Raw genomic sequence first — 25,827 nt, forward strand, 5'->3', positions numbered from 1 at the left:
GCTTCTGCCTGGTTTTGAGCCCATTATTTTTTTTTTTTTAACTTAAATATGTATATTAGTAACCTTACTTTGGCTGATGATGCTAAACCAAATAATTTTAGTAGACATTAACTCTGGTTACCCCATTTACTGTCAGAACCTTGAGTAGGTACATGAGGAATTTCTGAGAAATATCTCAGAAGTGAAATGATTTATTTCCAGGCCTTCTCAGAGATAGAGACATAAAAATGATTTTCTGAGATTTTTATTCCCCAACCATATTAGTCTTCATTATAAAACCACTGTTATAGATCGTTTTTCCTCTGTTTCTTGTGTTAACCTTCTTGCCCTTTTATTTGTGTAACAGGTAGTGAATTTTCTTTCCTCAGGGGCCACACTGTGAAGGCAGTCTGCGAGTCATTTCACCTGGCCAAGGATTCTGGTTTCAAAGTCGTGGCTCATATGATGCCTGATCTGCCAAATGTGGGACTAGAGAGGGACATTGAACAGTTTACAGTAAGTGTTGTCTTCAACCAGGCTGATTTAGACTGCCTCTGCATGCTGCTTCTACCCCCTCTGCTCTTTGTGATTATTTGCTGCTAATGTTTCCCCCATTATTAAAGCAATATGTCCTCATTATGGAAGAGTAGAACACTGTAAACAAAGAAGAGTCATTCTTCACAGTGCCCACACCAAATAAAACCCTAACATTTTAGGGGCGCCTGGGTGGCGCAGTCGGTTAAGCGTCCGACTTCAGCCAGGTCACGATCTCGCGGTCTGTGAGTTCAAGCCCCGCGTCAGGCTCAGGGCTGATGGCTCAGAGCCTGGAGCCTGTTTCTGATCCTGTGTCTCCCTCTCTCTCTGCCCCTCCCCCGTTCATGCTCTGTTTCTCTCTGTCCCAAAAATAAATAAACGTTGAAAAAAAAAAAAAAATTTAAAACTCTAACATTTTAATGTACTTCCTTCTAGGATTTTTTTATGCTTAGGCTTTTCAGAGGGATATACACACAGACGTATATATATGGATAGATAGATATAGATATACACACAGACATATACACACACACACACACAGACAAACTGGCATATATATGATAAGTAATTATTTTAATTGCTTTTTCACTTAATGTTATATAAGCATCTATCTGTGTTAGTCAATGTTAACATATTTAAATGTGTGCTTAATTTCCATTGAATAAATATGCCTTACTTTGCTTAACTACTTCCAAACTTTTTAAATTGAAGGTATTACCAGTTTTTTGTATTGTAAATAGCACTGCAGGTAAACAATTTGATGCCTATAACTTTTTGTAGTATTTAGGACTGTTTCGTTAGGATAAATTCCCTGCAGTAGAATTGTCAGGTAAAGGTATAAACACTTCAAGAGTCTCTCCGTATAATGTTTCTATCTTTGCTAATTTAGTGGATAAAAATGTTATTTCAACTTGTATTTTGTAATTATATTAATACGCTTTTTAGGTTTGCATGCAATAATCATAATTCATCTTTTTAGAATTGTGCATTTTTGTTCTCTGACCAATTACTCTATTGGATATGACTATTTTTAATGTTAATTTAGATGAACTTTCTAGGTGAGGACATTATAGATTCCTTGTTTGTTTGTTTTTATAGTTGTTACATGTATTTTTACCCAGCCTGTCTTGGGCCTTTCACTTTTGTATCTGCTATCAAATCCATCCTATTTATTTATGATTTCTTCAGATGCTTCTGAATTTAGAACTGCCTTTCTCTTTCAGGATTTCCTTAAATAGTGAAAGAAAATGTTTGGGTTTTTTTCTGGGTTTTCTCTTCTTTGATATTTTAATATCTAACTCCGGGTTGGCTGGGTTTTTGTTTGTTTTTACTCTCTGTCACATGTTGGGAAATGAGATTGGTAAGAACTTTTTTTTTTTTTTCCTTTAGATTCTCAGATAGGGAAAGTGCCTTAGGGATATTCTTGGAGAGAAGAGGATGAAAGTATTAAGTTATTTTATTCACAAAAATATTTTACTCTATTTAGAAAAATGGAATTCACTTTGCCTTACTTGTGACATTAATAATTCTTTCTTTCCTTTAAAATTTTTTTTATTTTTAAGCCCATGAATTACAACTGAAGATAGTACTAATTCATAAATGTCCCTGTTACTAATTTCCCCGTGTTAGCTGTGTAGTAGATTTTGAATCTAATAACCTCTCCTCAGTAGTTAATAGCCAGGTACTCAGGCTTCAGGCCTAAAAATCCTCTGAAACACTTTTCTTTAGCACAGCTCTTAGGTTAATCAGAGATATAGCTAGAATTCATAACTTTAAGTATCCTTGGGGAAAAAATTATGGCATGTTTCAAATAATAGCAAATAGTGGAGCCTTACTATTCATTTTCCTTAGTGTCTTCAAAATAAAGAAAAGTTCAGTGATAATATTGCAAAGATAACTCTTCATGTAAACAGATCTGTCTTCCTTGTTTGTAATCTTTTCAGAAAAACTCAAAGAGAATATGAACACTATATTATTTCTTTTCTGACTACATCCCAGCACATAAATGAGTGACAAAATAGACCTAACATGAGAAATCCGGTTTCTCTGTAGAGAAAAATTTTCTGCAAAATTAACTTAATATCATCTTAAATAATTTCTACAAATCAATAAGAAAAAAGCAGAAAGCTCAATAAGAGAATGGGCAAAAACACTTGAACAGGCACTACTACAGAAATATTTGAACAGCCAGTAAACATATTTAAAAGTTGTTAAAGTCATTAATCTTCAAAGAAATGAAATTTTAAACTATGATGCGTTCCTATTGTATTCTTACCAGCAAAGCTAAGAAGAGGTAAAATGAAAAAAGACAAAATCAAGTGTTAGTAAGAGTATGGAACAACTAGAACTCTTTCTTCATTTACTGCTTGTGGCAGTAAATTTATATTGGTATATCATGGTAAAAAAAACTGTTTGACATTATCTGCTAATTATGAACATATGCATACCCATGTCCTAGGAATTGTACTCCTAGGTGTATTCTCAGCAGAAATGCCCACATATATTTACCAAAAGTCATGGTTACAAAGTACTGTTGGTAATATCAGAGCAACAAGAACCCAAGTGTCCATTAACAAGAGAATGTGTAAATGGTGATGTAGTCATACAATGAAATACTATAAAAAAATAATTACAACCTTATGCAACAATATGACTGACTCTCTTCAACATAAAATTGAGCAAAAGAAAACAGATCCAAAAGACCACCTAACACACATTTCTGTAAATATGAAGTCTAAAAACTTTGGGTGGAATTGTAACTGGAAATAGGTATGAGGTGGCCTTTCTAAGGTTTTGATACGATTTTTCTTAATTTGAGTATCTGGGTGCTGGTTACATGATTTATAAAAATCTGTCAAGATGTACACTTGAAGTTTGTGTACTTTTCTGTATGTAAGATACACTCCAATAAAAATTCACATAAAACTTTTAAAACTAGTTTTTGTTTAGGAATTCTTGTTTGGGTCTATTTGGAATTCACAACCTTTCCTGAACTAGTAGGCAGTAAAATTTTATACTTTAAAACTTTTTTCCCTACTTTATTTATTTATTTATTTATTTTAATTTTTTTTTCAACATTTATTCATTTTTGGGACAGAGAGAGAGCATGAACGGCGGAGGGGCAGAGAGAGAGGGAGACACAGAATCGGAAACAGGCTCCAGGCTCCGAGCCATCAGCCCAGAGCCCGACACGGGGCTCAAACTCACGGGCTGCGAGATCATGACCTGGCTGAAGTCGGACGCTTAACCAACTGCGCCACCCAGGCGCCCCATTTTCCCTACTTTATTTTATTGTCACATCATTAGCAACCCACAGATATATTTTCCTTAATGTGTTTTGTTCCATAGGAAAGGTTGCTAAATCGGGGTTCTGCTGGTATAATTACACAAGTCTACAAAATGTTATCTCTGTAGAGGACAGGGTAGCCTTTCCTGGCACGGATCCATAAAGCTACTACCCAACCTGCTGAGATTATCACAGCTGTATCTTGGGTTGTATGCTTACAGTATACGTGTTATAAATTGGCTAGATCTTACACCTGGTTGTTTAGGTCATTTCTGGGTCACTACTCTTAGTGTCTGTTTATTGCAAATTCACACTCTCATCCAGTGGTAGGTGCACAGCTTATAGCTGTGTGTGATACATAGCATTTACTTCTATTTTCCAGTAACTCAGAAATGAAGTTTTCTTTTTTCTTAACTTCTCCCTTTCCACCTATCCTCAGATAGAGCTTACTTATTACTCAAAATAACTTTTAGCTGGTTTGGTGTTTTATTAATTTAAAAATTAGACTGCTCTTGGATATCCAAGCTAAGATTGCTAAAAATTCATGAAGAATGTCTATTTCTCTTTAGGAAAAATTTCTCTTCAGAATCTCCTCTCAGTTACCAGAAGTCTTTCAAAGTCCATTAATGCTGGACACTCACAAGCTCCCCCCCCACCCCCACTGAGCTGTTTTTCCCCCCAAAGCCAATGTGATTAAGTTATTGTTTGGCAGGGATGGCTAGAGGCATTTCTTATTTGTTTTGTTTTTAATGCCTTGTTTTAAAGGCTTATTACTTAAGATAGTGTCATAGGGTACAGGTTAAGAAGAATATTATATCAGAAAAGACCACCTGTTATAGTCTCCTCAGTTGAGGAAACAGGCTTCATGAGATTAAGTAACTGTTAGTCAGTGGTGAGTCTCCAAGATCTTAGGTAAGCACCCCTTCCATGGCATCTTTCTGTCTTAGCTTTTCTAGGTGACGGGAAGTCTGACTGTGAATGACTGTGTGTGACCTGAATGATGTTGAAATACAAGTCAAGTTGGATCTTAACAAAACTTTATTTTTTTTAATATGAAATTTATTCTCAAATTGGTTTCCATACAACACCCAGTGCTCATCCCAACAGGTGCCCTCCTCAATGCCCATCACCCACTTTCCCCATCCTCCCACCCCCCATCAACCCTCAGTTTTTAAGAGTCTCTTATGGGCGGGGGGGGGGGGGTGATGGGTATTGAGGAGGGCACCTTTTGGGATGAGCACTGGGTGTTGTATGGAAACCAATTTGACAATAAACTTCATATATTGAAAGAAAAAAAAAAAAGAGTCTCTTATGGTCTGCCTCCCTCCCTCTCTAGCTTTTTTTTCCCCTTCTCTTCCCCCATGGTCTTCTGTTAAGTTTCTCAGGATCCACATATGAGTGAAAACATGTGGTATTTGTCTTTCTCTGCCTGACTTACTTCACTTAGCATCACACTCTCCAGTTCCATCCACGTTGCTACAAATGGCCAGATTTCATTCTTTCTCATTGCTAAGTAGTATTCCATTGTATATATAAACCACAATTTCTTTATCCATTCATCAGTTGATGGACATTTAGGCTCTTTCCACAATTTGGCTATTGTTGAAAGTGCTGCTGTAAACATTGTGGTACATGTACCCCTATGCATAAGCACTCCTGTATGCCTTGGGTAAATTCCTAGCAGTGCTATTGCTGGGTCATAGGGTAGGTCTATTTTTAATTTTTTGAGGAACCTCCACACTGTTTTCCAGAGCAGCTGCACCAGTTTGCATTCCCACCAACAATGCAAGAGGGTTCCCATTTCTCCACATCCTCTCCAGCATCCATAGTCTCCTGATTTGTTCATTTTAGCCACTCTGGCTGGCGTGAGGTGATATCTCAGTGTGGTTTTGATTTGTATTTCCCTCATGAGGAAAGACGTTGAGCATCTTTTCATGTGCCTGTTGGCCATCTGGATGTCTTCTTTAGAGAAGTGTCTATTCATGTCTTCTGCCCATTTCTTCACTGGGTTATTTGTTTTTCGGGTGTGGAGTTTGGTGAGCTCTTTATAGATTTAGGATACTAGCCCTTTGTCCGATATGTCATTTGCAAATATCTTTTCCCATTCTGTCGGTTGCCTTTTAGTTTTGTTGCTTGTTTCCTTTGCAGTGCAGAAGCTTTTTATCTTCATGAGGTCCCAATAGTTCATTTTTGCTTTTAATTCCCTTGCCTTTAGAGATGTGTCAAGTAAGAAATTGCTGCGGCTGAGGTCAGAGAGGTTTTTTTCCTGATTTCTCCTCTAGGGTTTTGATTGTTTCCTGTCTCACATTCAGGTCCTTTATCCATTTTGAGGTTTTTTTTAAACAAAACTTTAAACCTCTTTCTGTTTTTAGTTATGTTTTAGTTGTATCAAAGGAATACATGTCTCATTTTAAAAGTCAAATTGTGACTACAGTGAAAGACAGCAATACCCTCTTTTCTTTTCCTTGAGTGCACCCAGGTCATTTTACAAACACTCCAGTGTCTCTGTCTCCTCCTCCCCTTCATTTCTCAAATCCGCTGCAATCTGGCTTCCACCTCCCACTGAAACTCTTCTCTCAAATGTTGTAAAATACTTCCTAATCTCCAAACGCAAAGAATATTTCTCTCCTGTCATGTTATTCAGTCTTAACATTTGTTATTGTTAAAGAGTGTCTCCATTTTGGGATTCTCATTTCCCTGGCTTTTGTGATTCTGCTATCTCCTGGCTCTCTTCTTACCTCCAGGACTATTCCTCTTTCTGCCCTATCTTCTTTTTCTTCCCTCCATTTAGATGTAGGTTCCATCTTTTGCTCTGTTCTGTATGCTTACCTTTCTTCTGTTGTTCTAACTTGACCACGTATGCTTTAGTGAGCCTCATTTTCTCTCCAGCCTGAAGACTTAGGCTCCTAGGACCAGTTACTTAATACTCTTCAACTAGTACCAGATGTCATACATGTAATTAGAACTTAGTATGTCCAGTGTAGACATATTTATCTGTTCCCCCTTCCTCTTGTATTTCCTATCATAGTTGGTGGCCCCTTTATCCATATACTCTCCCTAGTCAGAAATTCAGGAACCATTCAGGAGCAAGTAGAGAATATTTGGACTCTGGAGCCAGACTGTCCAGTTTGAATCCTGGCCCCACCACTTAGTAGCAGACTGTTTTGACTGCTTTGTTCCCCAGTTTCCTCATCTCAAAAATGATATTCATTATAGTATCAACCTATTATGAAGATTGGCTGAGAAAATACATGCAACACATTTAGAAAAGTTCCTGGCACATAGTGAGTGCTCAGTAAATCTTTGCTGCTGTGATCGTCCCCTCATACCCTGAGTCGAATTCCACGGGACATTCTGTCACTTTCTCCCTCTGCGTATCTTTCAAAGCTGTCGTCACGTCCTCTTCATCCCACTGCCGCAACTGGTGTTCATACTTTCCTCAGCTCACCTGCACAGTGAAACGGCTCCTCAGCTAAGTCGCCCTGCCACTAGCCATGTTCCCTTCTACTTGCCATTCACGTGGTGCCAGAATGACGTTTATTCAGTTTTTTATCCCTAGCATAGAAAAGTTGTTACATAATAAAATGACAAACACAGTAGTCCTCTGCCACTTTCAACTGTTGTAGCTGGGGTTGTTGCCCTGGTATTTACTTCTATATTTCTTACCACCAGGCTTGGATTGCTTTTTTCCTGATTGTCAGTTTTAGATCGATTCTCGTGTCTTTCTGTTATAGTCTTTGGGAAGTTCATTCTTTAATACTCTGCTCCCATTCTCCCAATATTGTTACATCACTATTTTAGTTACATTAGTAGTTAATGGTCAATGTTTACGTTACAGTTTTTACCTAAATGATTACTGACATGGAGCCATGAAATATACTAACGTTCTTTTCTTGAACAACCATTTGTTTCTTTCTAGAGTTAACAGTTGTCTTTTTTTTAATTATTATTTACCTTGTTCTCTGTGCACCTGTAACTTTCAAATGTACCCACCCAATGGTAAAGCCTCTCTGTCAGTGTCCTAACTGATTAGATATTCTGTCAGTTAATTTTTTAGGCTAGCACCGTGACTCCTGGATGTCCCCTCTTCCAACTCCAAACTGAACTGGCAGTTCTCTGTGCCTACTTCACAAGTGTCCTCTTTGAGGGCTTCTTGTCACCACTCTTGTGGCTTGGATACTTTGTTTTCTGGATTCCAAGTTAACCCTATTTATTGGTTTATTCCTTGACTTTACTAAAATACATTTTCCAGCAGCTTCCTGAGGAAGAATTCATCATGGGAAGTAAGCCTTTTGCGTGCTAAAAAATGGCTCTGTTCTATCTTCACACTTACAGAATTCTGTAAAATAATTTTTTTAAGGCATTGCACCACTGCCGTGCAGCTTTTAGTACTGCTCTTAAGGAGCACAATATCTTTTTTATTCCTCATCCTATATTCCTTACTCTTTAATCCTATAATGTATGTAACCTGGATGGGTTTGTTTGTTTTTTACTCTGGAATATTTTAGGAGATTGTCTTTATCCCATATGTTGTGAAATTCCACAGTAATGTATCTTAGCAAGAGGTTTTTTTTTAACTAATTGTGCTAGATTTTGAAGGGTCTGTCATCTGTTGTACCACTGGATAATTTTCCCCTTTCATTTTCTGTGTTCTCTTCCTAAAACTCCTCTTAAGCAAATGTTAGATCTCACATTCGTCATCAAGAATTTTCATATATTTTTTACCTATTTGTCCTTTTTTTCCTGCTTTCTTCTTATATTCTCACCTTTATCTTTCAACTTTTCTAATACGTTTTAATTTTTGTAATGGCTTTGATTTTCAAAAGTTCTTTCTTACATCCTGGTTGTTTGATTTTTCTCTAGCATTTTATTCTTGTTTAATGGATGTAATATATTTTCTCTTATCTCTCTGAAGAAATTATAAAGGTTTTTGTTTTTGTTTTTTTTAAGTTTTATTCTCCTTTACACAATGCCTCTTTCCTCTCAGTTCCTTTTTTTTTTTTGTTTGTTTTTGTTTTTGTTTTGTTCTGCCCTTTCTTTTCTAGGCTTTCCACAAGTTTCTGGTGATCCTTAGCCAAATGGTCATACTTTAAAAGTAAGGGACTAAAAGAGCAGTACTTGAATGTCAGTATCTTGAACTCTTATTTAGGGCCATTTGATTAATCCAGAGATGAACTCTCGAACTTCCTGTTTGGGGGCTGGCAGTATGAATAGGTCATAGAAAATTGACTGCTGGCATCAGGGGAGTAAGGCAGGGAATCCACTAGTCAGTGTGCTGACTTTCACTTAATCTCCCTGTTTTCAGCCTTTATCCCCACCCAGACTTTCCTTTGTACCTGGAATTTCAGAATCCAGCAGTTTCTTCAGGGAACAAATAGGTAGAACTCTTTTGGGAAGGGCAAAGGAATAAGGGATAAATCCCTCCATGTATACACTTTAATGCCATGATTGCTTCTATCCTACCTGGTTCCTGGTACTTTTGACTCATGAGCCTTTCTGGGACTGTAGTGTGACTGAGCTGGTCTTTCATTGGTATCCCCTTTTGCAAATACTTTGTTTACAGTTTTCTATACTTGCAAAGTCATTTACCAGTCTTCATTTTTGTCTTTCAAAAATTTATTACCATCACTGGGCCAGTCCTCTCTCCCCTCCACCTTCATCTCCTCTGATATTCTCTTTGTTCTTCTAGATTTATACTTTTTGAAAAAATCATCTCTGTTATTTTACTGTGGTTTTGGAGGGAAAAGAAGGAAACACATATTTTAATTCTCCATGTTTAGCCAGAAGTCCAGAACCAGTTTCGTCTATCATCATTCTTATCAGCCCATCTACCTTCTAAACTTATCATATAAGCACCTGAACTGCTCCTCTGAAATACCATGTTCCAATATGGATTCAAAACTTGGTACAGAATGACTTGCATATGTATTCTTTTGGGTGGCTATAAACTATCAAAGGCCTGGTGAATCTTTAATATAAAAATGTTACAGGGAAAATTACATGCAATTACAGAAGAATATCCCTAGGACCAAATGATGCACAAAGAATACGGCATTTAAGAATATTACACAAATCAATGAGAGAGATCGAAAAGTCTATAGTTACATTTCTTTGAAAAGCAAGTTAAGCAATGGAAACCTTGGCAAGAATGTAGCACGAAATAAAAAGCATTGTTATGGTTTCACAAGGTGCAGTACGGCTGGCTTTATAGATATTAATGCCAGGATGGAGTTAGAGGAAACTGAGTCCACCTTCATTCCTCCATCACACATTGTGCAAAATTAAAAGCAAATGAGCAGTGCAAAGTCATGAAAAGGGTAATGCGTGGTGTCTCCTTGCTTTATTCCCAAATAAAGCCAGCTGGGATGATATAGTACAGGAAATGACTATGTCAGAGTAGATAAATTAGATGTATTTCTCAGTGTCTAGATAACAAATAGTGTGTATCCCAGGTTAGGAACAGTGCCAGCTGGCCTGAAGACAAAATAGTCATATCCAGGGATTGGCATACTTTTCCTACAAAGGGCTGTTTGGTAAGCATTTTAGGTTTTGCAGGCAAGTGATGATTTCTGTCACAACTTTTTAGAAGTTTAAACAATTAAATCTATTATTAAGGAAAGAAACAGTCTAGAGGTGAAGGCAGGCATCAGATAAATTATCAGTGTGATGATATTAAGCAAGCAGTAATATAGAATACAATATAATATTTTTTAAGAGAGGCAGCTTGTATTTGAAGGTCAGGAAGGCCTCTCTGAAGAATTGGCATTCATGCTGAGACCTGAAGATTAGCTAGATGAAATAAAATTGATGTCCTTTCCAGGCAGAGGAAATTGCCTTCGCAAAGGCAGAAAGGCAAGGTGGTGAGGGTGGCAGGAGCTGAGACTGCAGCAGTAGACAGGGGCTGGATTAACGAGGGCTTTGTAACCCAGCACACACACAGCTTGCTTCAGTGAGGCTGTGAAAACAATGAGTTTCTGTTCTGTCTGCATCCTCTCCCTTGATGGAAAGGAAAAGCAGTCTAAGGACTGTGTAGGTATGTGAGAGAACTTGGCCCAGGACTGAAACTTGACCACCGAAACTTCACCAATCTCTGCAGAACTAACAGAGTGGTAATTTTCTGTTCTCCATTCACAGGAGTTTTTTGAGAACCCTGCTTTTCGTCCTGATGGTTTGAAACTCTACCCTACCCTGGTGATTCGTGGAACTGGGCTTTATGAGCTCTGGAAATCAGGAAGATATAAAAGTTATTCTCCTAGTGACCTGATCGAATTGGTGGCTCGGATCCTTGCTCTTGTGCCTCCATGGACTCGAGTGTACCGAGTGCAGAGGTAGTGTGTTATCTTTTCTGCCAGAAATAATCAGTGATGAGTCTGTGTACAGTTTCTTTTTTTCTTTTAATGTTTATTTTTGAGAGAGAGAAACAGTGTGCAATCGGGGGAGAGGCAGAAAAAGGGAGACACAATCCAAAGCAGGCTCTAGGCTCTGAGCTGTCAGTACAGAGTCCGACACAGGGCTCAAACCTACAAAGAATGATGAGATCATGACCTGAGTCAAAGTCTGATGCTTAACCAACTAAGCCACCCAGGCACCCCTTGTTCATAATTTCTAAAATGAGAATAGTCTGATTTAATATTGAGGGGTTTGAAAATTTTTTTAATCAAAAATGGGACCCTGGAATGCTGTAAGTACATAGGGATGGAAATGAAAGGACAGTGTGTTCAAGCCACTTTGCCAGTATCTTATTTATTCATGTATTCATCTCGCCATTGATTGATGTGCCAGGAGATGGCATTGAGATGGTAACAGGCATGATGCTTGGTTCTAGGAGCTGATGACTAGATACAGTAGTGAGGACGGAAGGAGGAGGTGTAGCCGTGTGTCTGTTATCCCTGTTGTAGAGCCTCTGAAGAAAAAAGAAAGAGTAGCAACAATTCCATTCTTTCCAGATGTCAATGTAAGTGTGGAGAAAGACTGACCTGTTCCTGATGGCATGAAGGAAATCATCTTAACTGCTTTTTTCCTAGGAGAGAAAAACAAAGATCTCATTTGCATTCCTGGCCTTTATTACCTTTTTTTTTTTTTTTTTTACAAGAAACATAACCTTGAAGAAAAGTTTTAGGAGCCAAAAAGTTACCTGTCTACCTACAATCTTGACAAAGCCATTCCTGTATTTACTGGTCAGTAAGGCACATTTTCACCACCTTGCCAAAACCTGCCCGGATTCTAGTAGTACAAATACACAGTGAAAAGGTGACTAGTAAATGCATGTGCAATCAATTGCTGTGACTGTTACTCTACTGAGCACAGTTGTGTTCCCTGATAATATAAAACAATACTGAAAACAAGCAGAAGTATCAACTAAAGGAAAATTATCAAGAGCATAAATGGATTTGCTTAAAAGTTGAAGGATGTTCACACCATACTTCTGCCACAACATAGTGATTTCTTAGGTTTTTTTTTTATATTATTGGCCCAATTTAAGGATCTAAATTGCCTAGATGATCTCGGCAATTTATTTTTTTAAATACTGAAGAAAATTCAGCTGCCAAAATTGTTTGCATTGTCTTCCCCCTTCTTTTTCAACCCTTCTGAAACCATTCAGTTCAAAAGACAGTAGGAGGTGCTGAACAGTTTAGGCATCTGCACAGACGTGGGGGCCACAGGCTCAGAGCAGCATGTGTAGGCTGCTCTTGTGGACAAGGCAGTATGAACAGTGTGGTCTCTTGCATACCAAATGTGGTGAAAAGGCATTCTCGCTGAGGGCTGAGCAAGGCGAGGAGGATGTCAGGGTGCAGAGAGGAGGACAGCAACAAAAGATTGGTGACTTGCAGAGGGTTGATCTAATAAGTAGATAATATTAAGGTTAATGGGAGCTAGATTTTGTGTTACCTGAAAAGGACATCACAATGTGAAAAAGGAAGAAGAAGGTACCCCATGGTATTTTAGAATAGGAGACATTGGTGTGAACTCATGGTTTTCAACAGATAGGTAGATACAGAAATAATTGTAAATGTAATAAATAGCAAGTATAGTGTGTGTGTGTGTGTGTGTGTGTGTGTGTGTGTGTGTCCTTTTCATAGCCTGTTTAGTACTACATTCTTTGCATTTTTTGTGCTGTTTCTTGGTGATTTCACTGTTTAAAATGGCCCATAAGTAGTACTGAAATGTTGTGTAGTGTAAGAAGGCTCTCATGTGCCTTATAGAGAAAATACATTTGTTGGAGAAGTTTCATTCAGCCTTGAGTTATAGCACTATTGGCTGGGAGTTCAGTGTTAGTTTGTCGGCAATACATGGTGTTCTTAAACACAGACACGTGTGAAACAATGTTATATGTTGGTCAGTTAATGAAAATGTTGTGTCCAGAGGCTCACAGGAACCTAGCCCTGTTTTTTCCCCTAGGAGCAATGTCTTACTATTCACTAATTTAATGTTCACGACAACTTTGTAGAACATAATTACTGTGAAGAACGAGAATTGACTGTACATTGTTTCAGAGTACCTCCCTACAACATGCTTAGTAATTACAGAGCAGAAAGAACGAACTTTGGAGAAGACTGGCAGCTGGTTAAGGTGAATAGCATCAGTAATAGTACAAGGCACAGTCATGTGCCACCTGATAGTATGTATTAAAAATAGAGTCACTTCGGGGTGCCTGGGTGGCTCAGTGGGTTGAGCGTCTGACTTCGGCTCAGGTCCTGATCTCACAGTTCGTGGGTTCGAGCCCTGCATCAGGCTCTGTGCTGGCCACTTGTTCAGAGCCTGGAGCCTGCTTGAGATTCTGTGTCTCCTTCTCTCTCTGCGCCTCCCCCGCTCACGCTTTGTCTCACTCTGTTTCTCAAAAATAAATAAATGTAAAAAAACAAAACAAAAACAGAGTCACTTCTGTGTGACTCAGCCAAAGTGCCATAATCTGAATTGAATTATGACGCAACATCAGACAAACCCAAATTGAGGGATTTTCTAAAAAGCCTGAAATCTTCAAAATTATAAGAATTAAGGAAAGAGTTTCATATTGAAGGAGACTAAAAAAGTCACAATCCCTAAATACAACACAAGGTTCTGACTAGATCCTTTCGGTATAAAGAACATTATTTGGGCAGTGGTGAGCCTGTAGTGGAGTCTAGGGTTAGACAGTAGTGAAGTACCAGTGTTAATTTCCTGATTTTGATGGTCATGTTATGCTTATGTAAGAGAGGATCCCTGTCATAGGAACTACTATAAGTATGCTGGGAGTGTTGGAACAGCTTGTTCCCAATTTTCCATCAAATAATTTAAGGAAATACACTTGGGACTTTTTCTGTAACTTTAGGATTGTTCCAAAAAATGTAAACTAATACTATTGTATTAGTATTAGTACTAATACTATACTATACTAATACTAATACTAATACTGTAATAAGTAGTATTAACAAAGACAAAAGGAAAAGATTATTTGCATTTAACTGACTTGAACAATTAGATATAAGTGAAGATACTACTTCCCAGTAGCAGAGCATGGCAACAAATCTCTCCGTTGTGTTAATGATAGCAATCCTATCAGCTCTGAGTACCTGAGGCACTCAGCTGGCCCCTATTACTCATAGTGAGCCCCAACAGACATTTCCCCCAAGGGGATCATGTTGCTGGACCAGCTTTTCAACTGCTTATCATGATAGGATGCACCTCAGTAAAAACCATCAGGGGGACTTTAAGAAACAACATTTAAATTTTTTTTAATGTTTATTTTTGAGAGAGCGTGAGCAGGAGAGGGGCAGAGAGAAAGGGAGACACAGTCCAAAGCAGGCTCCAGGTTCTGAGCTGTCAGCACAGAGCCCGACGCAGTGCTCAAACTCGAGAATCGTGAGATCATGACCTGAGCTAAGCGTCAAGTCAGATGCTTAACCAACTGAACCACCCAGGCGCCCTGAGAAACAACATTTATTACTCAAATGTCCTGGAGGATACCCAGCAAACCTGAGGGGTACACAGTGAGGTTGTGGGGTAGGAAGGGAAAGGCATGAACCTGGACCTCAGCCTTTATTTGGATCCAAGGGTGTAGTGTCTAGGGCTTTGTGGGTTCACTCTTTATGGTTAAAGAATAGGAATGGGAATTAGGGTGTGATAAGGAAGAAATGGGGCCACTCAGGTGGTCAGTCATCTAGGTTACCCAGGGCTTTGTGAAAGAGGGAACCTCGTGGGGGGAAGGGCAGCCTTATTCCTTATCTGGTTGTTTAGCAAGTCGCTGTGTCATATACAGTGGCAATGTGTTTATTCAGGATGGATTTCTTCTGACATCAAAAACTTAATGTCAAGCACTTACACTACAGGGCAACCAGAGAACACTGAAGATAATAACTTCCCACCAGCAGAGAATGGCAGCAGATATCACAGAGTAGATAGAAATTTCACAGCCGTAGACACCATAGCTTTCTTAACAGAAGTAACAAGGTCACACAATCAGATGAATTTGCATTCTCCCCCTTCACTTTCAGCTTTAAATTTCCTACTCCTGTACCAGTGAGTCAAAGGCAACAGAGACAGTGCTATAACATTAAAAGCTTAATTTTATAGATCATGAAATATAACCATAGGACATTATCCTGGCCTACCACCAACTGAGAAGATAAGGACTTTAAGAAAACCAGAGCAGCAGAAATAATCTCTGTAGGACAATTATAAAGGGGTCATGACCAGAAGAATTTAGAACATGTGTATTATACAACCAAAAGTTGTATGATGAGAAGGGCATAATATTGTGGATAACCAACCTGAGGCTGATGAAAACAACCTCCCTGTTCTCAGTTTTCCTGTCTGTGATGACCCCATTACAGCTCTCTCTGGAGAATCGGGCAGTAGAAGAGCTCCTCAGCCCTAATGCCAACAGGCCATACTGTCAGTTCTACTTCTGTCAGTACATCGCTTAAGAGATTTATGCAGGGCAAATGGTACAGGTGGGTGTGAGCTTAAGATTTTGAATTGACACTCTTATTACTTTACAAATGTGGGGCAGGGGATTAAAATTTAATGGAATGCTGTGAAACGAGGTTCAATCTCTTTAAAAATGTGGAATTAGTAATATCTCAGACTCAGAATTTATTTCAAGATAGTGATGACTCAGTTCCTAACACAGCAAATGCCTTTGGTAGAGAGAGTCATCCAGAGTCTACCTGTAATGTCAGATTTTCATGCTTTGGGACTGATACTTCACTTAATTTTGAATGCAATTATTTTCTAGGTGTTTTAGAATAAAGATTAAAATCTTTGATACTTTCTATTTTATTTTTATATTTTTTGTGTTTCTATATAACTATGCTATTGTTAAACAAGTTTCCATTAGAATTCTTTTGTTTCATATAGCTTACTGTGGACTAATGTTCAATAAAGCATTGGTTTCCCTGTAAGCGTGGACAGAATTCCTTCAAATATGTTACCTTACGTTTTGCACTGAATATTACTGAACTATTACTGTCGCTACCTACATAGGAATTCATTCAGATTTATATTTTGCTACTTTTTACCCATTTTTATTTACATATTTTCTTTGTATATACTGCATAAAAAGTTGTTCAAATTTATTTTATATTGACATGCTTTTTGTTGTCAATAATCACTGAAATTCTGGCCTAGATTTTCATGGTGCTGAGGGTAGTGAGTGCTTCTATGTACCACCGTTCATTGATTCCCAAGACCTTTCTTTCTGAGAATGTGATTTTATACTTTTTTCCAACAGAGTTTGTAGAATATTACTAATTATCCAGAGCTTACATTTCCTACTTAATTTCCAGCCATACAGTACTGTATTTACATACCAAAATAATTTCTTTATAAAGCTACTTTAAAAATATTTTTAAAATATGTATTAATAACATACATATATTAATATACATAAATAATATTATTTTTCCAAAAATTTCCTTGTATATTTGAAATGCATCTTTACACAGCAGTACATTTTATATACTGGCAAATATTCTGTTTGCATTTCTGTGTCCATTTCTTATTAAAGGCTTAGAGTAATCTTCATAGTTAAAATTTTAATGGCAGCACAATAGTCTAGCATTTTGTCTCATTTAGTAAAATGTTCCCTAATGTTGGACATGTAAGTTGCTTCCAGCCTTCTTTTTTTTTCTTTCATCATTTTTTTTCATGGTTATTACTTATTTAATTGAACTGATATATGTTTCACCATTTCTGAAATGTAAAGCTAAAATAAAATAAGATTTTAAGGGGGTCCCCGGCTGGCTCAATCCAGAAGCCCCACATTGGGTGTAGAAATTCCTTAAAAAAAAAAAAATTCTTTAAATAATAAAGCTTTAAGAGTCCTGTTAACACATTTAATGAGTAGCAAACTAGGAATTAAGAGTAAAACTCTATTCAGGACCAAAGGGATGTCCTTGGTTTTTTTTCAACAAAAATCTCCCATTGACTAAAGGCTATGCAAATAGTTGTCAGTTTATTAAGCTCTGAATTGCACAAAACTCCAATAGGTGGGAGAAATGGCCAGGATAGAAGGATGTGGGTTGTGGGGGCAGCCAGTCTGCAGGGGACGAGTGCTGGAGGCCAAGGTTCAGGTCTAAGACTGTAGGCAAGAGCACAGGCTGGGAAGAAGTCTAGAGGCAGAGGTTAGTGCATTCATCCAAAGCCCTTGCTTTCCAGTCTCTAGGAGGCCGATGCTTTCCTCAAGCAAGGGTTTTTGCTTTGCAATCATTATCCTGACCTCCACTACAGCTAAAATCCATGTACATAGAACTTTTTACTTTTGATGAAGTAATCTACTAGACTAGTATAATCTAGGACTACTCATGATAAAGGAACTAAGTAAGCATCTTTGTATGATGATGATGAATATACTTTCTGGAACAAGGGGAGTTATAGTTTTTGCTTATATATTGATATGGTTTTCCAAAGGGATTTGGATAATCTACCAATTTAGAGTAATAAATAGTTATCTCTATAGAATTTTGCATACTTATATTTTTTTATTTACCTAGGGGTTTTAATTTGTATTTCTGTAGTAATTAGTGAAGATTAACATTTTCTTCATGTAACTGATTATTATTTGTGTTTCTTCTTAAATTAGTTGTCAGTTTATATATAATTTGCCATTCAGGAATCTGGATCATAAAGTAGATGGTACTTTTTATTGCGGTAGCTCAAAGAAAATTTCATTAATTTTACTTTTATCTTTCAGAGCCCTTTTGAATTATCTTCACTCTCCTCGATAAATACAAAGGCTAGGGAGACAAAAAGCCATATCCGTGTTCACATAGTACACTTCACACTTAGTAACAGTCGGATAGCTGTGTTCTTGTGAAACAGGTTCATGCCTCTGCTTAAAAACCTTAAATTCCATTTACTCATATTTATATTTGGTTATAGCTCAAATTTGGTATATCTGGACCTCTAGAAAGAAACTGGCGGGGCACCTGGGTGGCTCAGTCAGTTAAGCGTCCGACTGGCTCAGGTCATGATCTGATGGTTGGTGGGTTTGAGCCCCACATCAGGCTCTGTGCTGCCAGCCTAGAGCCTGCTCTTGATTCTGTGTCTCCCTCTCTTTCTGCCCCTCCCCTACTCATGCTTTGTCTCTCTCTCTCTCTGTGTCTCTTTCTCTCAAAAATAAATATAGAAAAGAAAAGAAACTGATATCAATAGTTGATGGTAAAGTTTTGAAAATAGGGGTGCTAAGGAAAGTTTTAGTGGGTAACTCAAACATTGTACACAGTGTGTACAAGAGAAGGCTGGGTCTCTACACAGTGTTAAGTGACTAAGAAACTTGATTTGGGAAGAGAGAATCATATGGTTTTGACTTACCAACATTCCTTCTAGCTTCAGTTTTAAACTTTTAGAGCAATTTGGAGAATGTAGAAAACTGACAAAGAAAATTTTGGCAAAGGAGAAAAGCCTCCTCCCAGAGTATAGAATCTGGGTAATTTAATAATTAGAGTTTATTTTTGTTTTAAATCATAGTAAAGGAAAATCATACATGTCTTCGTGCTCTGAGCCTTTAGGATATCTGACTCTTCCTATGTAGGTTCACCCAGTGACAACTTCTGCCAGTGACAGGCGATATACTTAGTATCGACTTGTGAATCTAAACATACAGGGAGAAGAAAAATGTTTTTCAGACAGGTGTTAGAAGGGAGGGACAGAGGAAGGAAAGTAGGGTGGCTCAGTAGGTTGAGCGTCCGTCTTCAGCTCAGGTCATGATCTCACACTCCGTGAGTTCGAGCCCCACGTCGGGCTCTGTGCTGACAGCTCAGAGCCTGGAGCCCGCTTCGGATTCTGTGTCTCCACCTCTCTCTGCCCCTCCCCTGCTCATGTTCTGTCTCTCTCTGTCTCAAAAATAAATAAATAAAAATTTAAAAAATAAAAATAAAAAAATGAAAGCACAATGTTTTATATTTGACTTTTTAAAAATACTATATTTTACAGATACATTGCTTGATATTTTTAATTGGACATTTTCCCCACCTTAACTAATTTACACTTTTAATTTTATGACACTTGGGTCAATAACATTTTACTGGGTATTTTTATGAAGCAGTATTCTAATAGTGATTCTGTATTGCCGCCTTGAAGGGTGCAGTGAATGATTAAATGTAAAATTCTGTCCAGACACATGATGGAGCCTCAGGAAAGTGCTGCTTCCTGCAGGCTATGACAGCTGTCGGCCTCCATGTGATATTTAAGTCACTCTGAAGCATTAAAATAGGAATACCAATTTGCAACCAAAACATGCTTCTGAAGCTTGAGAAACTTCAGACCAGAAAAGCTCTAGACATCACTTTGAAAGGTTTTTGATGAGCAAATTGCAAATATTAGCACCTCTGAGCTTAAAATGTTACCTGTTGAAATAGAAAAGTGAATAAATATTCTTGAATGTAATCTCTCTTCAAGCCAAGAAAGTGAAACTAGATTGAAACAAATTGAGAAACCTAAAAATAATCTTAACTCCTACCTAGATGGAGTTCAGATGGTCAGTAATCTCACCTGGGCTTTGAACTCCTAGAAGACTATAACAATATCTGTTTATATATTCCAGATTATTTACTACACTACTTTGTGTATAGAGGATGCTCAGGATATATAGAATTCTGGCCCTTCATTTTCATTGAGAAAGACCTTATCACTGAAAGTGGAGATTGCCACATTTCTATTCCTTAATGAGGAAAAACTAGCACCTGGCATACTCGAGGCACGTCACTGCCAAAGACTGTTAAAACCATGTTGCGGTTTTGTAGTGACAGACATGAATTCAAGGACATTTATGAACTGTCTGCATCATTATAAAGCCCCGTATTACTCGGTCCTCTCTGACTTGTGCTTTGGCCCTGATTTGGCCAGCTTTGGGGACACATGACCTGTGTAGTCTCATAGGGCCTGGAACTTGGCTTAATGCTTTGCTTTCGCCGTCTTGAAATTATTGATAATTTCTTAACAAGAAGCTCTTGTCATTTGTACTAGGCCCCACAAACTATTAGCCAGCCCTGCTGGTAGTTCTTTCTGACATATAATTCTGCTTAACAACACTATATGATAAAACCTATCCCTTACAGAGTTTACTTTTGAAAATTTTAGGGTCTTTTGAAAGTATGGGTTCATTATTAAAAATACTTGTAGAGCCCATCTTCCTTTGCCTTCCCATCTCTCCTTCCCATCACCATGCCATGGAGGCAATGCCATGGAGGCATTAACCGTCTGCCATCTGAAGAAAGGGAGAGTAAAGGTAGGGAGTACAGTGGTAGCAGCTTGAGTAGTTAGGAGATTGGTTATACTGAGCAAATAAATTATTTGATTTAGCAAAAATGTAAATACATTAAAGATAAAAGAGCCAGATTTCTCACTGTCTGAAGGGATTTATAAACACTGAAAGGTAGAAAGTTGAATGCTGGATTAGAATTGTAATTATCAGCATGAACTCATGGGGCTTTTAAATTTACATATAGATATAGTTATGGATATATAAACATATATATGCATGCATGTACATACATATATGAGTGTGTGTATATATACACATAATACATACATAAATTTCTTGGTTGTTTATACTGAGGGTCTAGAAGCAATGATACCTCAGTAGTAATGAACACAGTGAGTGCCCAGATCTTGGTTTATAAATACCATTCTCCACTTAAAAGAATCAGGGCTGCTTGGAAAAATGGCCAGTTCCAGGGCTGGGACAGCAAACGTACAAGATAAACCTGGAACATCTTGTTGTTCCAGAAAGTAAGGAAATATCCAAGGAATGAGGACATGTCAAAAAGACCCAGAAACCAGCCTGAATACACACCTACTGACCAAATCTAATTTAAGCAAAATAAATAATGTTAGTATCAGATTACAGCTCTTTGAATGAAATAGGAGTCCATGAGTTCATAAATAAATAAATAAATGGAGAAGAGGAAATTCTTCCTTACAAGCCCAACTAAGAAATGCAGAAGGGATGATAATCACCAATTTGACAGCCATTATTGAGATGGTGAAACAAGAGTCAGCGGTGTATGTTAGACTAGTAGTTGAAGGGTTGATGAGGAACAAGATTTTGTTCTGATACCGTGTGCTTGTTTCAGCCCTCGTACTGTAAACAGGCATCATTTCGCAATCTGCTTAACCCATTTTTCACATTATTGTGTTTTGTGTTGATTTTGCTGTTTAAAGTGGCCCCACACATAGCGCTAAAATGCTTTCTATCTAGCATTCCTAAGCACAAGAAGGCTGTGATGAGCCTTTGAAGAAAACGAATATTGGATAAGCTTCATTAAGGTATAATAAAGTATAATGAATTATACTGCTGCTACCCACAAGTACTATGTTAATAAATCTTATATGTTAAATAAAGTATCTTTAAAAAGAAACACATAAAACAAAGTTATGTATTGATCAGTTGAAGAAAATGTGACCACAGGTTCACAGAAACCTATCTCTGCATTTTCTGCAGGAGCTGTGTTTAAGTATTTGTGAATTCAGTGTGCAAGGTACCTTTATGGAATTTAAGTGCAGAGAGTAACAAGAATCGAAGTATCTGTCACATAACGGGTACTAACAGTGATTGCCATTGACTTTATCAGATTAATTTCATGTCATGTATAACATGAAATTTTAAATTTTACTTTAAATTGTGAAAGTACAGATATTTGTAAGTTATAAAATGTCTCCGGGTATAAAAGGGCATTTAGAAGACTTGAACTTTGGTTTATGTAATATGAAACAGCAAAATATTTAAAACGGTATATTTGCACATTCCTTGCTGAAATAAAGCATATTTTTTTACTTCAGTAACCTTCATTTAGTTGCATCTGATTACTAATTTAAAATGTATTTGAGTTTAAGAAAATAGTTCCAGGGCGCCTGGATGGCTCAGTCAGTTAAGCATTCGACTCTTTGATTTCAGCTCAGGTCATGATCTCATGGTTTGTGAGTTTGATCCCCGCATCTATCAGTGTAAAGCCTACCTGGGATTCTCTCTTTCCCTCCCTCTCTGCCCCTCCCCCATTCATGTTTTCTCTTTGTCAAAATAAATAAATAAGCTATATTAAAAAAGAAATTACAGTTTCAAAGATAGAAAGTTAGTTTTTTTTTTTTTTACTAAAACTGTAAGTAAACCACATATATTAACTAATCACTTAAAATATATTTATTCAATATCACTCTAACTTTGAACTCCCTGTTGTGTCATTGTCTTAAAGAATTTTGGCTTTTCATTGCTTCATATAGTGTCTACTGGAAACTCCATTGGCTTCCAGAGCCTAATAGATTTACTGTGTATAGTTGTTTTTTTGTTTTTTAAGTTTATTCATTTTTGAGAGAGAGAGAGAGAGAGAGGCCAAGCATGAGCAGGGGAGGGGCAGAGAGAGAGAGGGAGACACAGAATCCAAAGCAGGCTCCAGACTCTGAGCTGTCAGCATACAACCGGATGTGGAGCTCTAACCCAGGAGCCACGAGATCATGACCTAAGGTCAGAGGCTTAGCCAACTACTGAGCCACCCAGGCACCCCTGTGTGTAGGGTTTAATGTTAATTGATTGGCCTTTGATCCTTTTGAGTGAATGAGAAATATCTTATTAGAATTGAATGGGTGAATTAGCTAATTGTATGTACTTAACATTTGGAGGGATAAGTAAAAAGAGAAGAAAAAGACTCGAGATAATTCAAAAGCAAAAATGAGAAGAAAGGATATTTGGTGTATTCTTCAAGTCTTTCTTCTAATGAGCCAAATATTAGACAAAACAAACTGGGGACTTGTCTTTGAATAGGAAACAGATATGCTAAGTATACTCTTCAGATTTGTTTTAACTTTTATCTTTAGATGCTGATATCTGTCTAAAAGAGGATGTTGGGGCTACCAAAATAAAACTCATAACTTCAAGATTTGAATGACATCTACTTGATGCCTGGCACTTTATGCTGTGTTGATGGCAGGAAATAGAATTTTCTCCACTCATATTTAGGCAAGCTGCAACTCTTCTAATGCAGGGTTGCTTCTAATTTAGATTTATATGAAACAAGGGAAAATATATTCTTTTTAAGTCCAGGTGTTGGCTAAACCAGGCTTTTGAGCTTCCTGGTTACTTATCATTCAGCAACGGGTATGGGAAAGTGTTTATAAGCCATCAATAAAGTAGTGCATTAATAATAATTGTTATTCTGAGGCACCTAGGTTGCTCATTCGGTTAAATGTCCAACTTGATTTCAGCTCAGGTCATGATCTCATGGCCTTGGATTGATCCCCCCATCCGGCTCCATGCTGACAGCTCAGAGCCTGCTTGGGATTCACTCTCTTCCTCTCTTTCTTTGCCCCGTCCCCCAGTGCTGTTTCACATGCACGTGTGCGTGCGCACTCTCTCTCTCTCTGAAAAATTAATAAACGTTTAAAAAATAGTATTTCTCCTCTTTAGACATATTGGATTTCTTGTTTTGTTTAGTACATATATCTCTTCAACCAAAAATCATTACTGATGATGATCAGTTTTGTTTTATACTTTGTAATCTTATAAAATGATTTCCATCAGGTGTTTCTCACAAAACCCCTGAGTGGTTGGTGAAAATCATGATTTCATGGATGGGAAAACTGAGGGACAGAGAAGCCCTGAACCTTACCTCCTGGTTAGAATATCCTTCTTTTCTGATCTCCTCTGTAGATTTTTGTATGTTTGGGTTTTTTTGTTTCCTTTTTTAAAATATCCCTGCCTTTCTGCTGTAGAGAATGATTTATATATTGCAACAGCTGATTTTTTTTTTCTGCAGAGATATTCCAATGCCCTTAGTCAGCTCAGGAGTAGAGCATGGTAATTTGAGAGAGCTGGCATTTGCAAGAATGAAAGACCTTGGAATACAGGTAAGAGTCTGACAGTAACTGTTGAGATCAAAGTAATCTGAAACACAAGGCACTTAACTTTGGTACACACAGACTCCCAAGTTTGGTCAAAAAGTTTTCATATACTGAAGGCATTCTTACTAGGTGTATATAAAACATGAAGTTGAAACCAGTGGTTGCAAAGGCTGCATCTTCTCCCTTGCACCCCTCTGCTTTCTTCTAAAAGAGCATATTTGTCGATTTAAGGGTGCCAGATGCCAACTATGATCTCAACTCTCTTTTTTAAATTTTGAAGTATTTCTTTTTTTCTTTTTTTTTTTCTTTTGAAGTATTGGGTGTTCAGTTCTTGACTAGTGGAGATAGAAGATATGAGTATATGTTTGAAGACACCAGGATAACGTGTGTAAAATGATTACGAAACAGTGCTATTGCCCACATATTCCAATGTCCCTTGCCCTGCTCCACCCCCATGTTTTTCAAGTACTTACTTATTTCAAATATTTACTAAACACCTTCTTTCTTCTGGCCTTGGACATGCAGAAGAGCCCAGGAATCTGCAACTTAACAGTCTCTGCACATGATTCATAAATCACATCAAGGTGATTATAACATAAATTCACAGTGCCCTAGAAACTCCTTCTTAGAGCTGCTAAAGAGGAAAAGCCAGAAGTGGGGTCAAGGCCTGAGCATTGATTGCTGGGCTCTGCCTTCAGCAATTCAGATTCACTAGGTCTGGAATGGAGCTGTGGGATGTTCTCATGAACAATACAGACTTTGAGAGACATCATTTTGAAGACTGCATGTCATGTTTGTGCACCTGCCCAAGACATTTTATTCTCTCAGTTAAATTGTTATAGAGAAAGCTTTTCAGAAAATTGTCCAAAGGAGAGTTTGTGAACATGATCAGCTTATTCTACAAAAGAAAGAAAAAAAAGACAATTTCAAGTTCTGGAAAAATAGCAAATACAGTAATCAGAGTAATTAATAGCACCAAACAAGCAGACAAGTCTGTATTATGCCCGTTCTTCTTCCCAGTCTCCAGCTGTCCTTGTCTTCCAGCACCTCTCTCCTCTGAGAATACCACAGCCAAAGTGACTGACCTGACCTGGTTATCCTGATAATTTCATCATCTAGCTATCGTCGTTAACCCTGTATCCCTTATATTCTCTCTTAAATTGGGTTTGAGTCTAAACACTGAAGACAGCTGAAAGACATCTAGCTCACAGACTGTCTTTACCAGAAAATGAGCACACACCAATCTCTACTTTTAAAAAGCATTCTCTCATAACACCCCCCCCACCACCACCACCAAAAAGGCATGCAGGTGTTCATTAAGAGCATGTAACTATAGCTTGTTCACATGCAACCTACTGTATAGAACTGCTGTAGCTAAAAGACAACATCTAAATGTAATAGATTTATAATTATAGAGACTTGTGATCTTTGTTTGCTATATAATTTTGGAGTTCATGGAATCCACATTAAAGCATTATTATCTTGGGCTCATGTCTGGAACATGGAAATAGCTTTGTTTTTATAAAACTGAATAGTGAGCTCTTATCTTTCTCGTGGAATTCTTTACATATATAACAGCACTTCATAAATAATGCTGTTTTAGTAGTATAGCTTGCATGACATCATCACATTTCCTAGGGTGATCTTTTCTCACTGGTAGAAAATGTTAGAATCCTGAAAATAATTTTTACAGTTCTGTATGGGAAAATATACCATGG

At 37.6% G+C, this 25,827-nt stretch overlaps 1 protein-coding gene across 3 annotated transcripts in view; it reads left to right on the forward strand.

The window, feature by feature from the left end:
• The window catches only part of ELP3 (elongator acetyltransferase complex subunit 3), a 100,051-nt gene that overhangs the window by 46,603 nt on the left and 27,621 nt on the right, over positions 1-25,827 (forward strand). For 2 of the 3 annotated variants that reach the window (XR_007151744.1, XM_047857057.1), the window contains exons 9-11: positions 369-501; positions 10,937-11,127; positions 24,025-24,115. Coding sequence is in view for 2 of the 3 variants with exons in the window: in XM_047857057.1 (XP_047713013.1) it covers positions 369-501; positions 10,937-11,127; positions 24,025-24,115 (415 nt within the window). In the remaining variant the exon portion in view is untranslated. Of the gene's footprint in view, positions 1-368; positions 502-10,933; positions 11,128-24,024; positions 24,116-25,827 lie in introns of all 3 variants that reach the window. The other variant, XM_047857058.1, reaches the window with a different exon arrangement.

Source organism: Prionailurus viverrinus, chromosome B1 (assembly GCF_022837055.1).
Source record: "Prionailurus viverrinus isolate Anna chromosome B1, UM_Priviv_1.0, whole genome shotgun sequence".
Taxonomy (NCBI): Eukaryota; Metazoa; Chordata; class Mammalia; order Carnivora; family Felidae; genus Prionailurus; species Prionailurus viverrinus.